Here is a 21,422-nt window from a genome sequence, read left to right as displayed (position 1 = left end):
TTGTTGTTTTTTATAACTATCCTAATTTTCTGTTTTCTATTCTTTCATTTCCCATTTTACTTTGTCTTGTAAGGTTTCCATGTTTCTAGTGATATCTAATTACTGTGGCAACAGCCTTCTCCTTTACCTTTTTTGTAGTACAGTAATTAATACAGTCAACCCTCGCTTTACGCCGTCCCACTTTACGCGTTTCCACGTTTACGGGGTACCCTGCCGAAACCGGAATGCTCACTTAACGCTGTGTGTGTACCCTTTTACGCGGAGAGCGGCGCGAGCAGGGTGCGCACAAGGTCGCCCAGTCATCAAAACATTTCCGAGTTCTTCACCCGCCACCCACCACAGCCGGCCCAAGTCAGTGACAGTGATGATGATAGCGAGGATATGGACTTATATGGACTTTGAGGGGTTTGACAAAGAGGCCCTGCAAGCCTCTGTGGTGGATAGTGATACAATTGATACAAGTGATACAGGTGAGGGCCAATAATTTGTCCTCTGCCTCGGAACCAACCCCCCATCCCTGTGTGCCCAGCCATCTTTTCTACTAATGTAAGTGTTAAAAAACCTAATATTATTAATATTTCTCTTAATTATTAATTGTGTGTGCATACCATCATAAAATTAAGAAGTTATTTTTACTACAATGTAGATATTGTGTCTGAAAAAGTGGAGTTTGGGGGTCGGCCCGGTCTCTATTTCAATTAATCCCATATGTTATGTTGTTCACTTTACGCGTTTCTCACTTTACGCGGGCCGCCGTGGGTTGAATTAACCGCGTAAAGTGAGGGTTCACTGTATATTAAATTTGAGATTGTGTTAGTGGGTAAAATGAGTGTTCGAGATTGTTACACCAAAACTAAAATGCAAATTTACAATGTACATGGATGAGAGAGTATGTATAGAACTGTACAAGTTATAAAAGAAAACAACTACGGAGGAGACTACTTGAGCCACCCTGTTGATAAAGGGAGATGGTTTATTGAATAATGATGAGATACAGTAGTGGACTGGTTATCAAACTTGGCTGACAGTCTGTAAGGTCCTGGGTTCAAGTCACCAATGTGGACACAGATTTCTATCTGCTGTAGGTTAGTTGCCTACTTATCATAAAGACCCACCTTGTTCATAGTCAATAGCCTGAGAACTTCAATTCGTTGTCAACATATACACCCAGGTCCTTTTCACCTTCAGTCTGTTAATATTGTTTCTTCATCCTTTAGGGGCATCCGATACTCCTTACTGTTGGTATGGTCTAGCTCTAGGTGCATCATCTAACTCTTCATGACATTGAATTAACAGTCATTTCTTTGACCACTCCTGAAGCTGACAGTGATATTTCTGTAGCTCTTCACAGCCCATTTGGTTCGTAATTTTTCTGAATAACTTGGCTTCATCTGCACACATTTACTGTATATGGAGGAGTGTATAGCTTCTGGCATGTCATTTATGAAACAAACAACAACAAGCCCAGTACACTGCCCTGTGATACCTCACTTGTCATGGGTACACATGACGATTTTGTGCCATTAATCACCACACATACTGCTTGCGGTGATGAAGAAAGTCTCCAATCCACTCAAAAACACTTCTCTGAATCCCGTACCATTCCAGTTTAATTCCCAGTCTTTCATGGTGTACGCTGTCAAAAGTCTTGGCAAAATTCATATATATATATATATATATATATATATATATATATATATATATTATCCAGGAAAATCGTGATACAGTATACTGCATAAGTACACATTGGTTAATTCTGTACACAAACAGTTGCAGAGATACATACAAAAGCAAATGGTAAACCCAAGAAAGGTTTCAGAAGCTTATTACCACAAGTGTGTGTGATAGTAACATGTATTTGTTTGTGTCAGTCAGTCAAGTGTCAAGAGTTTGTGAAGGATGGAGTGCGGTGTGTCAGCATCGCGCCCATTGGTCGCTCATCTCTCCAATTTATGTTGCCACCTATCGACTATGACACTTAAACCTTTTTATACACTTCACAGTGACATTTGCCTTTTTGGTTACGTTAAAACAAACAGGGCAGGACTCAACATCTCTATAAACACGAATACGAGGTCATCGTATAAGACCATTATATTAAAGAACAAGGTTGTGTTTAGTGCGAATGTAGCGCGAGGTGGCACTGCCGTGAAGCAACACAGCTGACCTAATTCATTATGTGTGAAATTTGGTGATGTCGAGGTGAAGGTATTGATAAGTCTCTCTCTCTCTCACTCTCTTCTTCTTCTTCTTCCGCCTTCTATCACCTTGTTAATAAGACGCTACTTTATCCACTCCAGCGATACTGTAAACTTCCTGCGCTAAAATGTTTTCTTCCCACATTTCTTTGCCTCTAAATAATTTGTAATTTGTTTTTGATTACACCTATTTCTCATTTCATTCGATGTGTTTACATATTTGAGGCAATTTTTAAGGTACAGTATTATCGTTTCGGTCATCCAGCGAATTTTAAGTTAGGTTGAAATTTTTTTTTTCGGTGGTTTATTTCAACTTCCAAATATGTGAATGACCGAAACGATAATTTTACCATTTTTTAAGGTCATATTATTTGATATTTTTCTTTATTATTAAATTATCGTTTATACATTTACCCGATGTAAACAATTCATGTGCTAATTTATCCTCCATAAACTTCCCGACCTCTCGTATGTCTATGGGAAAGGGTCGCGGAAAAGGGACGTGATTGCTGCCGGTATCATCATTGGGTATGACTTTGCTTGGGAGATTGGTATCCCCGCATCCCCTGAGCAACGCTCTTGTGCATTATGCAGAAGACCCGACAGCAGCACCCTTATCCACTACCTCCTAAGATGTCCCCACACACAACGCTTCCGTGACGCCTGCTGGACCACCACTCCACGACCCCCTGACGGAGACACGATGATCCTCCCCATACTGGCCCGATATGTAAATAACATTGATTATGTGTTAAAGGAATATCCTTCCTTCCTCAGGCTTTAGTAAGCCCCTTTATAATATTTATGCTGTATATACTTGTGACACTTGCCAGATGCTTCTGGTGTTATTGTACAGGGGTACCTAGTGACAGCACTAGGATCCCGCTTCCTCTATCAAGGAATAAACACTTGAAATTGAAAATTGAATTGCTAATTTATTTTATTCATGACGAAACTAATTAATCTTTGCTCCAATTTATTCACTATTTACATTACACAACATTCCTGCTAATTAGTTATCCTTCCACACACTACGTCCTATGATATCTAATTTACTGATATAACTCTTTAGACTACACTTTTCTTGCAATCTTTTTCCTCAAGTTTTGCACTTAACAAATTAACTGCTACTGTTTTACTTCAAGAGTTAAGTCACTTATTACTAAACATTTATACGGTTTTGAGGTCACAATCATTATCATTGGATTTCGCGAAGATTAGGAACCACAGCTTACTTCACTTAATGATCAAACAACCTTATGCTAACCTAACCCTCCATTTAGCATAATCATTACGACATTTAATCATCAAGTTAAATAAGCCAAGTTTCCTAATATTATTATTATGAGTATTAGTTGTCGTAATAGCGTAGCATTATCATCATTAGTATTATTATTACTATCATAAAAGTTCCTGTACAGCGAGTTAAGTGACAACAGCGAGATAAGTGAGACAAGGCCATGCAACGTGTAAGAAAGGGATAGAGAGGAAAAAGTGAAGAAAACAAATATGAAGTACAATTGACGGTATACTGTAGAGGGATAGAGGCGGGGACATTTATACTAATCCTGGAAATGATAGTTGATAGTTACAATGTCTCCCAAGATGCCGGAGGCTGGCTGTGCATTTGTCTCTGTTAGTTCAAAAGCCACAGCTCAGCCAGACTGTGCGTGGGATAATGTTAATAGTAGTAGCTGTGAGCTACCATCCCATATGGTTTTTGTTGAATGTTAAGAGCGGGAAAGAGTTTTTGTGTCGTTCACTCGACCCAAGAAATGATGGTCCCCGTTCCTCAATCCATTCTTTCACCTGTCGGCCGTACGATTCACATTACCAAAATACACCCTCAGACTTGAACAACAAACACGGGACCGTAAATATAAGCTTTAGAATTTTACTAGTTAAATATATTTTTAGCTTAAATCAGTCTCTATCCCTATAAAAAATCGTTAAGGTCTGGTGAGAAGGCATCGTACGACAGCTTGTTGCCAACGTCCTGGCATCCATGGATTTGATGCCCTGAAGCAACTCCACCATTCAGTCTGATGTTGGTGGTTGAGAGGGTGATTGTTGACGTCTCCTCCTGGGCTCTCTCGCTCTTTATTTGACTTTTAGATCAAGGAACAACTTGACCTGCGCGGGTTGATCATCAAACTTGTCAACTTTGGTGTCTGTGAGTCAGGAGGACGACCGCCGCCCCCTGGAACAAAGTTTTACGTGTTTCAAGTTAAGCCATCCAGTAAATGCAACTACTAAAGGTAGGCTAATATGGAATGGTTATTATTTACGCCTTTAACACCGCTTGTTGTCGCCGGTCAGATTTGTCTGTCTATAACGGTGAGTATTAATGTATTAATTATTATTCTAAGTTTTAGTCTTCCACGTGCTAACAAATAATACAATTATTGTCATAAGTGTTGCGAACACTTATTGTAGGGGTGATGGTGATTGTAATGGTGATAGTAGTAGTGATGGTTATGGTAGCGGTGATAGGAATGGTGGCTGTAATGGAAATGGTGGTGATGATGGTAGCCTATGGTGTTGATGCTGGTAGTGGTGGTGGTTATGATGATGGAGGAGGTACTGGCTGTGAGAATGGTGGTGAAGTGATGGTAGGAGTGGTGATAGTGGTAGATGTAATGGTGGTAGTAACAATGATACAATACAAAAATTATGAATGTTATATTAGGTCGTTAACATTGTAGGCGATTTAAAAAAATATTGATAGATGGAGCTCCGGTCACTGTTGCAGGCAGGCTATTGTAGATTTTGGTAACTAAAGCTGAAAAGTTTCCTCTGAGACATTTATATCATTGATGATGATATGGGTGTGTTATGTTAAAATTATAGGTGTACAGTAGGTGTGCTAGTTGAGTTACCCAGCTTCACCTGGGTGGAGGAACGCGAGATAAATGCATAGCCTAGGGCTAGGCCACCCGCCGCAACCATCACATATTTCACCTCTCAAAAAAAAAAATAAAAAAATAAATAATATATATATATATATATATATATATATATATATATATATATATATATATATATATATATATATATATATATATATATATACAAAGAAGTATGTCTGTGTGTTTGTTTGTGTTGTGTGTCCGCACGAGAATCTCGGAAACTACTTTACCGATCTGTAGTGATGATGGATGGTGTTATATGTAGTGATGATGATGGATGGTGTTATATGTAGTGATGATGATGGATGGTGTTATATGTAGTGATGATGGATGTGTTATATGTAGTGATGATGGGATGGTGTTATAGTGATGATGGGTGATGTTATATGTAGTGATGATGATGGATGGTGTATATGTAGTGATGATGGATGATGTTATATGTAGTGATGATGATGGATGGTGTTATATGTAGTGATGATGATGGATGGTGTTATATGTAGTGATGATGGATGATGTTATATGTAGTGATGATGGATGGTGTTATATGTAGTGATGATGGGTGATGTTATATGTAGTGATGATGGATGGTGTTATATGTAGTGATGATGGATGATGTTATATGTAGTAATGATGGGTGGTGTTATATGTATTGATGATTAGACAATAAAATAATAACAGTTTAATGCTAAAAAATATACTTTGCTGTACCGTTGTAGTGAAAAACATGGTGGAACTTACATACACCGTTAATGAACTATTGATGGAAGAAGTCTTGGGGACTGAGCAGTGAGACAATGTGGAGCCTCCCGGAGGGTGGCGTCCTACCGTGGCCTAGCGGATGAGCCGTCCGGAGGGCGGCGATTCTGCTAATATATATATATATATATATATATATATATATATATATATATATATATATATATATATATATATATATATATGGTGAATTTTTAGTCATGCACCGGTCTTTCTCTCGTTGTTTTCAATATGTATTTAGCAATGTTTAGACAATTCTAAGACATTTTTCTAATATGATATGCCCTCCGGAAATTAAGGAAACAGAGATATTAATTTTTCAATGTATTATTAGATTTCCTCGGTCACAAGTGTCGTCATGCTTTGTTTACATGTGCAACCGGTCTTTCTTTTGATATTATAAATATGTTTTTCCTGTGTTATTTGATGAGTTTCGAACGAATTTGATATTCATTTCCTCCGGAAATCACTTGTTTTTTTTTTATACAACCCTCCCCCCCCACACACACACACCCAACAAAACGGAAGTTTGATTTTTTCTTGAGTAAATCACAAATAAAATGCCAACTAACCCACAAAACCTAACCTAACCCCCATTTTGGACAAAAAACTCTTGCCCAGTCTCCTAACCTAACTTAACCACAACAACACATGAAACGGAACATTTCATTGGTATTTTACAGATTGCCTGAAGATGTCTTGAATAAAGACGAAAGCTAAGGTTCTCCATTGTTTCCCTTTTCCCAGTGTGATTTTATCAAGATTTATCTTATCCACGTTTCCATTGTGGATCTGCATGAAATACATATAGTGTAGAATTAGATAATAATATCGGCGTATGGTTTGAAGATGTAGCTGTGGTGTTATTATAGGGGTACGATGTTTGTACCTACTGTAAATATTTACCATTATCATACAATCGTACATAAAACACGAGGGTGAACGAGAACTGGCTGTTATATTGCACCTCCAGTGTGTACAACACATTCAGTGAGGCCAGGACTGGCTGATGACGTCCACTCAACAGTGTAGTGTACACCCTCGTGTGTAACTGATCTTTGCACACACACACACACACACACTCGAGGCTATTGAGCTGTCGGTACACAATTAAGTTATGACTTACGTCCAGGAGGTGAGAGGAGCTGTTCACTATCTGGGGAGACAGACAAGTTAAACATTCGCAATTTAGTCCATTTATCATTATTTCCTGGCCCTATAGTTAAGGGTCCACATTCTGAAAGTAAGAATAAACAACCAAAGAAAATGTATAAAACAAATATCTCTGAATCATCCTGAGACTTTGCCTTATCCAAATACTGTAACACACACTTAACGCCATTAAGGAAACAAAAGGTTAGGTACCTGTGCAAAATCTTTTAGAAAATACGTTGTTCGTTTTTTTATACAATTCCACCTGTTAGTTTTTTCTTACGTCCTCAGTTACGAGGAAAAACAATAGTACGAACCTTAGATAATCTGGACTTAGACACCATGGGGGTAGGGGGCGTGGCCACCTGTAGTGATGTGAGGTGACTGTGCGATAGTAACTGCTGGCAGTGACGTGTTACTATGACTGTTAGTTACTGCTGGTGGTGTCGTGACGTCAGAGAGTTGACCCGGCCCCTTGTCTGACTACCTGGGTTTCATATAATCAACCAATCGAAGGGCTTTAAGGTGAGTGTCCTTGACCTAGTTTTCAAGGTCATGTGGTCAGACATGTGGTGGTGGCCTGATGTGGTGACGGTGGTGGTGGGGAGACATGTGATGGTGGCCTAATGTGTGGTGGCCAGACGTGTAGTGGTGGTGGTAGTGTTAACCAGGTGTGTAGTGGTAGTGGCAACCAGACGTGTGGTGGTGGTAGTGGTAACCAGACGTGTGGTGGTGGTGGTGGTAGTGTTAACCAGGTGTGTAGTGGTAGTGGCAACCAGACGTGTGGTAGTGGCCAGACGTGACTGTAGTGCAGGTAATTATCACAAGTGTGTTGACTCACATAACCAACAACTCGCTGGTTTACCTTCTTTCTTACAAGACACATGATACACACTCTCTCTCTCTCTCTCTCTCTCTCTCTCTCTCTCTCTCTCTCTCTCTCTCTCTCTCTCTCTCTCTCTCTCTCTCTCGTTTTTATTCATGCCATCTTTGGTGGTGGAGAGCTAGAGTCCTTCAAGGTCGTGTATCAGGTGCTACAATAGTGTTTAAGACCCAGACACTGACAGCCGGGCTAAGAGACAAAAACTCACTATCTAAACGCACGAGGGGACAAAAACTCACCCGGCAGTCATAGAAAAAAAAATTAAAACCTAAGATATAAGTATACTTTAAGTGTCTTTGTGAACTTGTTTGAATTTTCTGCTTGATTTGAATAATATTTACTAATTATTTCAGCACAACTCTTAATATATATTGACCCAAGTTATGAGTTAAGTGCGAAATCCCCGACCTGATGGTTTAGAATATGTTAACCTAACCCATCCAAAACTTTAACCCGTGAACAGTCAATTTGAAATGCTTTATACTCAATCACTTAACATAACCCCCCCACCCACCCACTACCACTATCTTGTGTGTTTGAGGACAGTGACGTCGTCGTTGTGTTCATCAGTTACAGACGGTGAAGAGAATACAACCTCCAAGTAAAAGAGAATAAGAAATACAATTATTTCAAGAAAGACAGATTTTGAGGCAGTAGATGATGTTTTGTCCACGTTGAGTGATGCATGAGGCTACAGGCGCCGTCTTAAGGTTGTCTTAATATGATCTCGTGCATGAGATGGCGGCCGGCAGGTCAAGTAGATCACGTCTTTCTGCTATTTGTGACACAAGAGACTGCATGATGGCGTGAAGGCTCCAGTCTTGTTGAAGCACACAGCCGTAATGCCATATATGTAAGCCTAACCTTGAAGTTGTGTCTTGGGTGACATTCACACATAAGGCTCTCATACTCCCTCCCTGCCGACCTCAAGAGGAAGGACGGGGTTGAAGGATTACTTCACCTGTAAACCATTGTTGGAGGCTCACGTCCACTCTCCTCTGTTGGAGGCTCTCGTCATCCCTCCTCTGTTGGAGGCTCTCGTCCTCCCTCCTCTGTTGGAGGCTCACGTCCACCCTCCTCTGTTGGAGGCTCACGTCCACCCTCCTCTGTTGGAGGCTCACGTCCTCCCTCTGTTGGAGGCTCACGTCCTCCCTCTGTTGGAGGCTCACGTCCTCCCTCCTCTGTTGGAGGTTCACGTCCACCCTCCTCTGTTGGAGGCTCACGTCCTCCCTCCTCTGTTGGAGGCTCACGTCCACCCTCCTCTGTTGGAGGCTCACGTCCACCCTCCTCTGTTGGAGGCTCACGTCCTCCCTCTGTTGGAGGCTCACGTCCTCCCTCCTCTGTTGGAGGCTCACGTCCTCCCTCCTCTGTTGGAGGCTCACGTCCTCCCTCTGTTGGAGGTTCACGTCCACCCTCCTCTGTTGGAGGCTCACGTCCTCCCTCCTCTGTTGGAGGCTCACGTCCTCCCTCTTCTGATACTGCTTGATGTGCTTGTTTTTGTCACCAACTGCATGGGAAACGGATCCGTTACATACTGTTATGATGTTGCTCATTGTTCATACTGTGACGGTGTTCACCGGTGTTTCATCAACCTCCCTCTCTCTCCCTCTCTCTCTCTCTCTCTCTCTCTCTCTCAATTATGTCACTTTGTCAACAGGATATTACGGAATCGGCCACCTTGTTATCTCTCGCTCTCCCTCTGTTCTCTCGCTCCATCTCTTCTCTCTCTCTCCATCTCTTCTCTCTCTCCCTTTCGTGCAACTTTCTTATCAGGATATTACGGAATCGCCCGCTGCTTCGTCCTCAAGCAACGTGAGGTGACTTGACTTGTCCTGCCAATGAACCTAATGCCTCTCATTTATGACACAGAATGTTATTGTATATTGAAGCAGTTCACTTGTACCGGTCTATTTAAACTGGCTGTCTTGTACTGGTCCACTTGTACTGGTCCACTTGTACTGGTCCACTTATACTGGTCCACTTGTACTGGTCCACTTGTACTGGTCCACTTGTACTGGTCCACTTGTACTGGTCCACTTATACTGGTCCACTTGTACAATGGGGGTTATCACAACACTCAGGGAGGCATCGCGTGTTGGACTTCGGGCAGAGAAAAAACATGAACATGGAGGTTGTGGTTAACGTTAACATTGATCACGGAGGTTGTGGGATAGGTTAACACTGTGGTCGTCGCAGGAAGCGTTTAATTAACATTTATCACCATCACGGGTAGCGTAGTGAACTGCTCATTAACAATTCCTGATATCGGTATAGACAGCAACATAAGTAAACTTGCTGATGACACTAAAATAGGACGTGTTATTAAATCTGACGAGGACTTCGCAAAACTACAGGAAGATTTAAACAAATTTTTCGAATGGTCTGAAAAATGGCAGATGAAATTCAACGTGGACAAATGTAAAGTACTCAGTATAGGAGATGTAAACAGGGAAACCAGATACCAGATGAACAACGATGCCATAGAGAAATCCGACTGCGAGAGAGATTTAGGAGTGATGATAAGTAGGAACCTAGAGCCAAGTAAACAATGTGTTTTTGCTCGTAACAAGGCTAATAAAGTACTTGGGTTCATACAAAGGAGTGTTAGTTGCAAGACTAGCGAGGTCATCCTAAAATTGTATCTTGCGCTTGTGAGACCACACCTGGATTACGCAGTTCAGTTCTGGTCACCGTATTACAGAATGGATATAGAATCCTTGGAAAGAATTCAGAGGAGAATGACAAGGCTAATCCCGGGCATTAGGAACCTTGAGTATAGAGACAGGTTAAAGCATCTTAATTTGCACTCCCTCGAGAGACGTAGAGTGAGGGGCGACCTGATAGAGGTGTATAAGTGGAAGTCAGGGCTAAACAAAGGGGACATTACAAGGGTACTCAAACTATCCAACCAGGAGCGAACTCGTAACAATGGTTTTAAATTAGACAAATTTAGATTTAGATTTAGGCGTGAAATATGTAAACACTGGTTTGGAAACAGAGTAGTGGATGAATGGAACAAGTTACCAAATATCATCATTAACTCGAATACGCTGAATAGCTTCAAACATAGGTTGGATGCATATATGAGCAATAGGGGTTGGGTGTAAACGGGACTGCCCAGTATGGGCCAATAGGCCCGCTGCAGTTTCCTCCATTCTTATGTTCTTACTGAGGCTCCTGTCCCGTCCTGCCTGTTCCGCCCTATTCCGTCATGTTCCGTCCAGAGAGAGAGAGAGACCATATACCTGGGGATTAAGAAGATTCACACCCTCAAATCTTTGACTGTAGAGATGTCTGTGTGGGGAAGAGGGGGGGGGGGGAACTGAGAGAGCGAGAGACCCCATCTACCTGAGGATTAGTGACTGGTCACACCCACAAATTTTTTACTGTGGAGATGCGTGTGAGGAAGGGGAGGAGGGACACACACACACACACACACACACACTCACATAGCGTAATCTTATTTCTCGTAGCCGATAAAGGTTAAAAAATGCCTCTGCTTCTAGTATAGTTTCTACACAGTTTAAAGAACTACATTTATTTTATAGTTTTTAAATAAATTTGATTCTTTCACATTTTCAGTCCTAGTGAAAATTTATCATAGGAATTGTCAAGAGTTTGTTTTGTTTTGGTATCATATCAAGATAGGTTAAAGAAACTAAACTTGCATTCCCTAGAAAGACGAAGAATGCGGGGAGATATGATAGAAGTATTTAAGTGGGTGAAAGGAATCAATAAAGGGGATATAGATAAAGTTCTTATAATATCCGAGCAGGATAGGACTCGGAGTAACGGATTTAAGTTGGATAAGTTTAGGTTTAGGAGGGAGATAGGAAGGAACTGGTTCACAAATAGGGTGGTGGACGAGTGGAACAAGCTTAGCAACTTTGTAGTAAGTGCTGGAACGCTGGAAAGTTTCAAAAGGAGGCTGGATAGATTCATGGATGATAGAGAGTGGTAGTAACTCTCGACAGGAGCTGCCATGCACAGACCAACCGGCCTATTGCAGACTCCTTATGTTCTTAAGGCAGTTACACCCGTTTGTTGGTAGCTCACCAACTCTGTCTCTTAGTAATTACAGTAATCATGTCTCTTAAAAATATATGCAGTAATTGTAGCATGTTGCAGTAATTATATATATTAATGATAGACATTAATTTTACATGTACTGTAGATGAATAAACTTGTGTTATCAGTAGTAGGAGAGATTGTATTAGCATGGTAGTAATTTTATTATCAGTTAGACGCAAGTGTTGTGTTGACACAGTAGACTTATTACGGTAAGTGTATTATCAGTTGAAAAAAATATTATCTGCAAAAAGATGCCTCAAATTTTCTCGTGTGTGTGTGTGTTAGGTAAGGTTAGCTTTAGCGTGGTTAGGTAGGATAAGGTTAGCTTTAGCGTGGTTAGGTTAGGTAGCATAAGGTTAGCTTTAGCGTGGTTAGGTTAGGTAGGATAAGGTTAGGTTTAGCGTGGTTAGGTTAGGTAGGATAAGGTTAGCTTTAGCATGGTTAGGTAGGATAAGGTTAGCTTTCGCGTGGTTAGGTTAGGTAGCATAAGGTTAGCTTTAGCGTGGTTAGGTTAGGTAGGATAAGGTTAGCTTTAGCGTGGTTAGGTAGGATAAGGTTAGCTTTCGCGTGGTTAATCGCAAAGTGAAATAAGCAGGCGGCGGCGACGGCTAAATTTTGCGTGATCCAAAATAATATACCAGTAAGTATACGTAAATGGGCCTATTGCAGACTCCTTATTTTCTTATGAATTAATATTGTCGTCATTGCTTCCCTGGGACAGAGTGCTTGTGAGGGACAGGTAGGAGCTGTGAGTGACCCTCGTGTGAAGCTTGGGGCAGAGAGGAACAGCGTTTGGGCCGTCTAGGGTATATAGTGGGCAGGAGTGTGGTGGTCGGGGGCACCATTAAGGTATAGTGGGCAGGAGTGTGGTGGTCGGGGGCACCATTAAGGTATAGTGGGCAGGAGTGTGGTGGTCGGGGGCACCATTAAGGTATAGTGGGCAGGAGGGTGGTGGTCGGTTCGCACACACTGGTACACACCTTCACCAGAGTGCGGCTCACACGGGCAGGTCGCCATCATGATGTCATTATGTAAACACGAGAGGTGATGTAGAGTGTGATGATAAAGCGACTTGCTCTTTCTTAGAATTTATGTCGAAAATATCTGTAAATTAGAAGCGAATATTAAAAAATAATGGAAAAGAAAGCGCGGAGGATGTGTTATCCTCTGTGATGACGTCATGGCTTAAACGCGAGGGCTGGGTGGAGCTTGTGCTAATAAACGTAGTGTTTCATGTTAACCTTCACCACCCTACACAACGGTCATCATTCTCGAAAGTTCCCAAGTTAATTCTTACATGACTTAGGGTAAGACACGAAGATGGATTCGTAACGGTTATGCCGGTTTAATTATTATGTGACATTCCACGTAACAGCCTCTCTCAAGCTACAACACAATACAGTAATGTCTTCACAAACGGTCTTAATTTTTTTAACGGGGATTAGCCCACCCGGGCACAGGTCACTTACCCACATCGGGGCCTGGGAAGCGAAAATGTAATAATACTAATTCATGGTAAATAAAATTTATAATAAGAATACACAAATAAAAATAACATAATAAAATAATAATGATAACACTAATAATACAAATAATAAAGAACCACAAAGAAAAAAAGAAACAATATATATATATACATATATATATATATATATATATATATATTTGTCAATAGTAAGATGAACACTTGAGACCATGCAATTGTGTGTAAGTGAGGTAGAAAGTCGCTAAATCAGCAACCTGTAATGCCATATGGCAGCAGGGTATAACATTAGACATCACATTATGCTTCCAATATCTTCCCAGACGGTAGCACCTCCCTGTTTGATACCTGCCTACTACCTAGTTAGTTTACTCTCTAACTTGGAGGTAGGAGAAAGTACCTAACAGACTCACTTAAAGGTACGGCACAAAGGTGGATTCTTTAAAGTTCCTACGTTAAAGTTTTGGGCTATCTGGAAATGTGAGAACGAATCACACAATGTTTCTCTCAAGCAGCCAAAAGATGAGTTCATAAAGAATCCAAAGTTTATTTCCCCACAACTGAAGATGTTAGAATGGGACTAACAGGCTCTCGTAAGGTGCTACACGAAGGTAGATTCTCTGAGGGTATGACGTTAGTTTTTCGACCGAACTCCAAATAAGACATAATAGCCGTAGTGTCTCAGTTCAGTTTGGAAGTCAATTTAGCTGTCGTTATTGTGTGGCAGTTTTAATAAATGAGAAGTGCGTTTTCTGTCACATGGTGCAAAAAAAAATTCCCCTAGGAGCTTTAGAGAATGGTTGAGCAAGTTGTGAGCTATGGTGCTGGTACGTTGTGGACACAGGACGTCCGCGGCGGTGTGTCATCACCTTGACACACACACACCACACCACACCACACCCACGCATACACCACACCACACCACACCACACCCACGCATACACCACACACACATATATACACATACACCACACACACATATATACACATACACCACACACACATATATACACATACACCACACACACATACACACGCACACACACACCACACACACTTATTATTATTACACACACACACACACACACACACACACACACACACACACACACACACACACACACACACACACACTTATTATTATTATTACACACACACACACACACACACACACACACACACACACACACACACACACACACACACACACACACACACACACACACACTTATTATTATTATTACACACACACACACACACACACACACACACACACACACACACACACACACACACACACACACACACACACACACACACACACACTTACACACACACACACACACACACACACACACACACACACACACACACCATGATCATCAAAAGTTTATAGGTTTATTTTTTCCGTAACAGTTGATGTGAGAAAGGCCACAAGAACATATGTAACCGGTTCACTCAAGTTACCCCAAAAGTTCGCATGTCATTTATTAAGTGAAAATAACGTATCTGTCTGGTTCATGACAATAAGGTGGCGGGGAAACTACACCGTGACTTGAGCGTAATTGGATACAGTCTCTTAGTTTTAGTTACTGGGCAAAGTCTTACCGAGGAACCTGTGGATGTGGAGCCTAGTGGGCTGGTTGGCAGGCTGGGCTGAATGGCCTAGGCCCTAGTTGGTTGGCTAGCTGGGATCTGGGCTGGCTGGATAGCTTATCTGGCTGGCTGGTTTGATGGCGTCACCTGACCAAACACAACACTTGCTTGTTTACTGTTGTCCACCATGATGTCCTGTGTGTGTGTGTACGTTTGTGTATTTAATAATAGTAATTAACGGGTTATTGAAACATACCGTAATCATATGCTGAAAATATACAAAAGACATAAGTGGTAGATATATAACACTGTTGCCCTGTGTGGTTTATCAAGGTATAACATAAATGTAGTGACATGAGGGAGAGGATTGTTGAACAAGGACTTTAATTAGTTAGAGTACCTGTGTGTGTGTGTGTGTGTGTGTGTGTGTGTGTGTGTGTGTGTGTGTGTGTGTGCGCGCGCGTAAGCTACTGACGTACGCAGTTAACTACGTCAGTTTTTCCTTCATGTATGAATAAAAAGACGCCAGCTATTTACGGTAGAGTGACAGCACAATTTCGACGCCATTATTGTGCGGCGGCAGCAGGCGGCGTCCTTGTCGTTGTCGCGCCAACAGTCATGACCAAACTTTAATATGTGAGTTTTGACTCTCCATGATTACTTCAGGGGAGGGTGGCTGCTACATGGACACCACTCCCCAATAACTTCACAAATCCAAGATGGCCGCCAGACCCGAGGACTAATGAGCCTCCAGTAATGATTATTAACAACCTTTATATACCGCATACCTTCAATTATACCCTTATATACCACATACCTTAATTCTACCCTTATATACCGCATACCTTCAATTACACCCTTATATACCGCATACCTTCAATTATACCCTTATATACCGCATACCTTCAATTATACCCTTATATACCGCATACCTTCAATTCTACCCTTATATACCGCATACCTTCAATTATACCCTTATATACCGCATACCTTCAATTATACCCTTATATACCATATACCTTCAATTCTACCCTTATATACCGCATACCTTCAATTCTACCCTTATATACCGCATACCTTCAATTCTACCCTTATATACCGCATACCTTCAATTCTACCCTTATATACCGCATACCTTCAATTACACCCTTATATACCGCATACCTTCAATTATACCCTTATATACCGCATACCTTCAATTCTACCCTTATATACCGCATACCTTCAATTATACCCTTATATACCGCATACCTTCAATTCTACCCTTATATACCGTACCTTCAATTATACCTTCATACCTTCAATTATACCCTTATATACCGTATACCTTCAATTCTACCCTTATATACCGTATACCTTCAATTCTACCCTTATATACCGTATACCTTCAATTATACCTTTATATACCGTATACCTTCAATTCTACCCTTATATACCGTATACCTTCAATTCTACCCTTATATACCGTATACCTTCAATTATATCTTTATATACCGTATACCTTCAATTATACCTTTATATACCGTATACCTTCAATTATATCTTTATATACCGTATACCTTCAATTATATCTTTATATACCGTATACCTTCAATTATATCTTTATATACCGTATACCTTCAATTATATCTTTATATACCGTATACCTTCAATTATATCTTTATATACCGTATACCTTCAATTATATCTTTATATACCGTATACCTTCAATTATATCTTTATATACCGTATACCTTCAATTATATCTTTATATACCGTATACCTTCAATTATATCTTTATATACCGTATTCCTTCAATTATATCTTTATATACCGTATACCTTCAATTATATCTTTATATACCGTATACCTTCAATTATATCTTTATATACCGTATTCCTTCAATTATACCCTTATATACCGTATACCTTCAATTATACCCTTATATGCCGCATACCTTCAATTATATCTTTATATACCGTATTCCTTCAATTATACCCTTATATACCGTATACCTTCAATTATATCTTTATATACCGTATACCTTCAATTATATCTTTATATACCGTATTCCTTCAATTATACCCTTATATACCGTATACCTTCAATTATATCTTTATATACCGTATACCTTCAATTATATCTTTATATACCGTATTCCTTCAATTATACCCTTATATACCGTATACCTTCAATTATATCTTTATATACCGTATACCTTCAATTATATCTTTATATACCGTATTCCTTCAATTATACCCTTATATACCGTATACCTTCAATTATATCTTTATATACCGTATACCTTCAATTATATCTTTATATACCGTATTCCTTCAATTATACCCTTATATACCGTATACCTTCAATTATACCCTTATATACCGTATACCTTCAATTATACCATTATATACCGCATACCTTCAATTATACCATTATATGCACTCTCATATGTACCAAGTTTTGGTTAGGTCGGTTCAGTGGTTGTGGAGGAAGTGAACTGGTATTTAGGGTACTAAGTAATAGAGTATTAGCACTGTGTCTCACTACCCTGGCGGCGGCTCATGTGTAGATTCCTGAGTTGGCCAATTAGCTGCATCCTCACATTACCAGTTGCGGGAATACACTATTTATGATAATAACTTGTGAGAACCTAATACAGAACTCCCTTATATAGTGACATGTTTCCTGTGCGTCGATCACCTCTCGCCCTTGTAGGATGCTAGTGTTTGGCCTGGGAGGTGAGGCAACCATTAGATGATTTATGCGTATGGTATTTGGCGTTGGTAATATTACTGAAGATGAGTTATAAACGTGTTGGTTATGACGGTGCTTGTCACGACCATCATTATTAAATAAGACTACTAGTTCCACCGTCCTTGTTACATACAGTACTTGTCACCCTGGTGTTGGTTCATCTTGACAGTGTCGTACACGGCCGGTATTTCACAACACATAGTTTTTGTTTAGTTGTAAATTTGTATGTGATAAGATAGCAAATTTTATTAGGTGTGCGTGCGTCAGTGTGTGTGTGTGTGTGTGTGTGTGTGTGTGTGTGTGTGCGCGCGTGCGTGCGTGCGTGCGTCCGTGCGTGCGTGCGCGCGCGTGTGTGAGGTCCTCCATCAACAGGATTTAAGAAACATCAACGTAATTATTAGTGTTGTGACACCCAGAATTTTACCATTTTTCTTCTCAGTGTACATTAAGATGTGTAACTCACTTATCAGTGATGAACACTGACTGCGGATTTATGTCGTACAAACTAAGGTACTGTATAGCTTATATCTTTAGACGACTAACTACAGTATATTGAAGTAACTAAGCTCGTTATGTACGGTAGTGTCAGTGTGGGTTACTGAGGGTCTCTCCATAAGGAACTGTAGGGTAAGGTAAGGAGTTTTGCTTTAAAAGAGTTGCTGCCTTCTGTCAACACCTACTAACACACAATAGTAATTTATTAATATGTTACCCAAGAGTGAGTGGCTCAGTAAAAACAGGAATGACTAAATGAAGAAAAACTTGAGATAAATTGTGACAAACTTCCATGCTGGTTGACGCGTGATGACTGTTTGTGTACCCAGGTGACACAAGGCAATAGCTCTTATTATAAATGATCATCGTCGTCATCATCATCATCATCATCATCATCATCGTCGTTGTCATCGTCGTTGTCGTCATCATGTTTCACCCCCCAAACTGTGGACAAGTTGACGTTGTGGTGTAGGTGGAGGCTGTGGTGACTTATGAGTGGTTAGGACTAACTGTTTTACTTGGAGTGTGTGTGTGTGTGTTTACAAAGGCTCACGCACAGAAAACACACACACACACACACACACGTACACATACGAGGCAGTGAAGTGTGGCTCATTAAGTCATAAGCCTGTAGGTAAAGAGGAGAGGCGGAGAAGTGGAGGAGAGGAAGGTACAGTGAAGGAGAGGTAGGTAAATAGATTGTGTTGTCTGCATTATACTAGACTGTGGTATGTATATAACTAGATTGTAGTGTGTACATTATATAATAAAAATGAGTTTGTTTACAAGAGCCTTGTGCGTCGCCTCTCGGCTGGCTTTGTTGACGTTCGTGTATCTGAATCCGGGTGTTTACACAGTCGTAATTTTGCATGAGGCTCGACTTATCTTTCTTTAACTATTCTTTATGTCAGATCTTAAACCAGGATCTAACTATACCAATGAAAACAGAAATTGTGAAAATGACAATAATGATTTTATTCGTGAAATATGGATAATATTTAACGAATAAAATTATTTTTGTCATTATCACAATTTCTGTTTTCATTGGTATAGTTAGATCCTGGTTTAAGATCTGACATAAAGAATAGTTAAAGAAAGATAAGTGTTATTAACAATTATAATAACACCCATATGTAAACTACTAATAAAACTACTAACGATAAATGTCAAGATTCATGGCCTGTGAGAGAGAGAGAGAGAGAGAGAGAGAGAGAGAGAGAGAGAGAGAGAGTGTACAGGCGTACATTCAAAATATTTTTTTAGGGTAAAATTTGGTTAACATTACATAATATAATAATGTCAGACTCAGGGTAATGTAATATAGCCTTACTTTATACAATAATGATTTAAGAACTTAGTGTGTTCGCTGTAATGATGTATTATTATTATTATTATTATTAGACTAGTATTTTTATTCTTATTATTGTTAAAAATAAGTTGTGTGTGTGGGTGTATTAGGTGTGTGTGGGTGTGTTAGGTATGTGTGGTGGTGTGTGTGGGTGTATTAGGTGTGTGTGGGTGTGTTAGGTATGTGTGGTGGTGTGTGTGTGTGTTAGGGTGTGTGTGGGTGTGTTGGGTATGTGTGGTGGTGTGTGTGGGTGTGTTAGGTGTGTGTGGGTGTGTTGGTGTGTGTGTGGTGTGTGGTGTGTGTGTGTGTTAGGTATGTGTGGTGGTGTGTGTGGGTGTATTAGGTGTGTGTGGGTGTGTTAGGTATGTGTGGTGGTGTGTGTGGGTGTGTGGTGTGTGTGTTAGGTATGTGTGGTGGTGTGTGTGGGTGTATTAGGTGTGTGTGGGTGTGTTAGGTATGTGTGGTGGTGTGTGTGGGTGTATTAGGTGTGTGTGGGTGTGTTAGGTATGTGTGGTGGTGTGTGTGAGTGTGTTAGGCGTGCCACGCCTCGCCATAAACATATGTATTGTATCTGGAATTCTTCCTCCACACACTCATCCTGTCACTACACGTAACTTGCCGACATAATCCATGGCTCTTCAGGCACTTACGCCCTTAAATGCAGAGTGAAGAAGGCAAGCATGAGCTCCGCTAGCTTGCCGCTGTAAACGCTTTTGTGCTTCGCCTTGCAAAGAATACAAGGGGTGCCCAATAAACTAGCCCCATCGCAGGGCAAATCGAAAAAAAATCAAAATCAAGATGTGTGTGGGTGATGTATGTGTGTGTTCAGGAGGTGTGTGTGTGTGTGGTGGTAAAGTTAGTGTTACTTACTGAACAAGGCGGTGAGTAACCCGAGCCTTCAGTGACGTGACGTGACCCCTGACCTTTGACCTCCGCCTCAGGATGAGGAAGGCACCGCTTTTATTTTCTGTGTTCAAAATTAATAATGGAAGTTGTGAGTGTGTGTGTCGGTAAGTGTGACGGAGTGAGTGAGTGAGTGTGTGTGTCGGTAAGTGTGTCGGAGTGAGTGTATGGAGGGAGAATGTTAGCATTGTGTACCGATCTTCTTAATTAAATTTATAAGGATATTTCAGAAGAAAATCCTTACTTTAAATATACCGAGTGGATTTATGAACATCTTGTGAATTGTTGACTTGATTTAGGCATTTTGCACTTAATTTGGGGTTATTTAGCTAATGGGGACAGGATGGTGACACTGAGTGAATGTGCAGACAAGGTGAATTCGTTTATGTTGTTATAAACCTTCATCACGGCAGAGTAAGTGGTGATTGACTGTGTGACAAGTGTTATAAACCTTCATCACGGCAGAGTAAGTGGTGATTGACTGTGTGACAAGTGTTATAAACCTTCAACACGGCAGAGTAAGTGATGATTGACTGTGTGACAAGTGTTATAAACCTTCATCACGGCAGAGTAAGTGGTGATTGACTGTGTGACAAGTGTTATAAACCTTCATCACGGCAGAGTAAGTGATGATTGACTGTGTGACATGTGTTATAAACCTTCATCACGGCAGAGTAAGTGGTGATTGACTGTGTGACAAGTGTTATAAACCTTCATCACGGCAGAGTAAGTGATGATTGACTGTGTGACATGTGTTATAAACCTTCAACACGGCAGAGTAAGTGGTGATTGACTGTGTGACAAGTGTTATAAACCTTCAACACGGCAGAGTAAGTGATGATTGACTGTGTGACAAGTGTTATAAACCTTCATCACGGCAGAGTAAGTGATG

The 21,422-nt window shown here is 40.5% G+C and overlaps 2 protein-coding genes across 2 annotated transcripts in view; one reads left to right on the top strand and one right to left on the bottom strand.

Moving 5' to 3' along the window:
- The first annotated feature begins 4,235 nt into the window (after positions 1-4,235).
- LOC121860794 (extracellular sulfatase Sulf-1-like) overlaps positions 4,236-21,422 on the top strand; it is a 62,379-nt gene continuing 45,192 nt past the window's right edge. Inside the window, exon 1 of the mRNA XM_042358175.1 lies at positions 4,236-4,456. The gene's annotated coding sequence lies outside the window, so the exon portion shown is untranslated. The remainder of the gene's footprint in view (positions 4,457-21,422) is intronic.
- Positions 8,913-12,986, bottom strand: LOC121860831 (circumsporozoite protein-like). Its single transcript, XM_042358218.1, has 2 exons — positions 12,950-12,986; positions 8,913-9,376 (listed from the first exon to the last, which is right to left on the bottom strand). The coding sequence occupies exons 1-2, from the start codon at positions 12,984-12,986 to the stop codon at positions 8,913-8,915; spliced, it is 501 nt and encodes a 166-aa protein (XP_042214152.1).

The sequence above is a fragment of the Homarus americanus genome, unplaced genomic scaffold (genome assembly GCF_018991925.1).
Source record: "Homarus americanus isolate GMGI-L3 unplaced genomic scaffold, GMGI_Hamer_2.0 scaffold23617, whole genome shotgun sequence".
NCBI lineage: Eukaryota > Metazoa > Arthropoda > Malacostraca > Decapoda > Nephropidae > Homarus > Homarus americanus.
This window is presented reverse-complemented; position numbering and strand designations above follow the sequence as displayed.

What these genes read in the sequence shown, in the direction of transcription:
- LOC121860831 (XM_042358218.1), bottom strand. Translation starts at nt 12,986, where the DNA reads ATGGCGACCTGCCCGTGTGAGCCGCACTCTGGTGAAG. An exon ending in TGAGCCGCACTCTGGTGAAG is followed by an intron (nt 9,377 to 12,949) that starts GTGTGTACCAGT and finishes CACATCAAGCAG; the next exon opens with TATCAGAAGAGGGAGGACGT.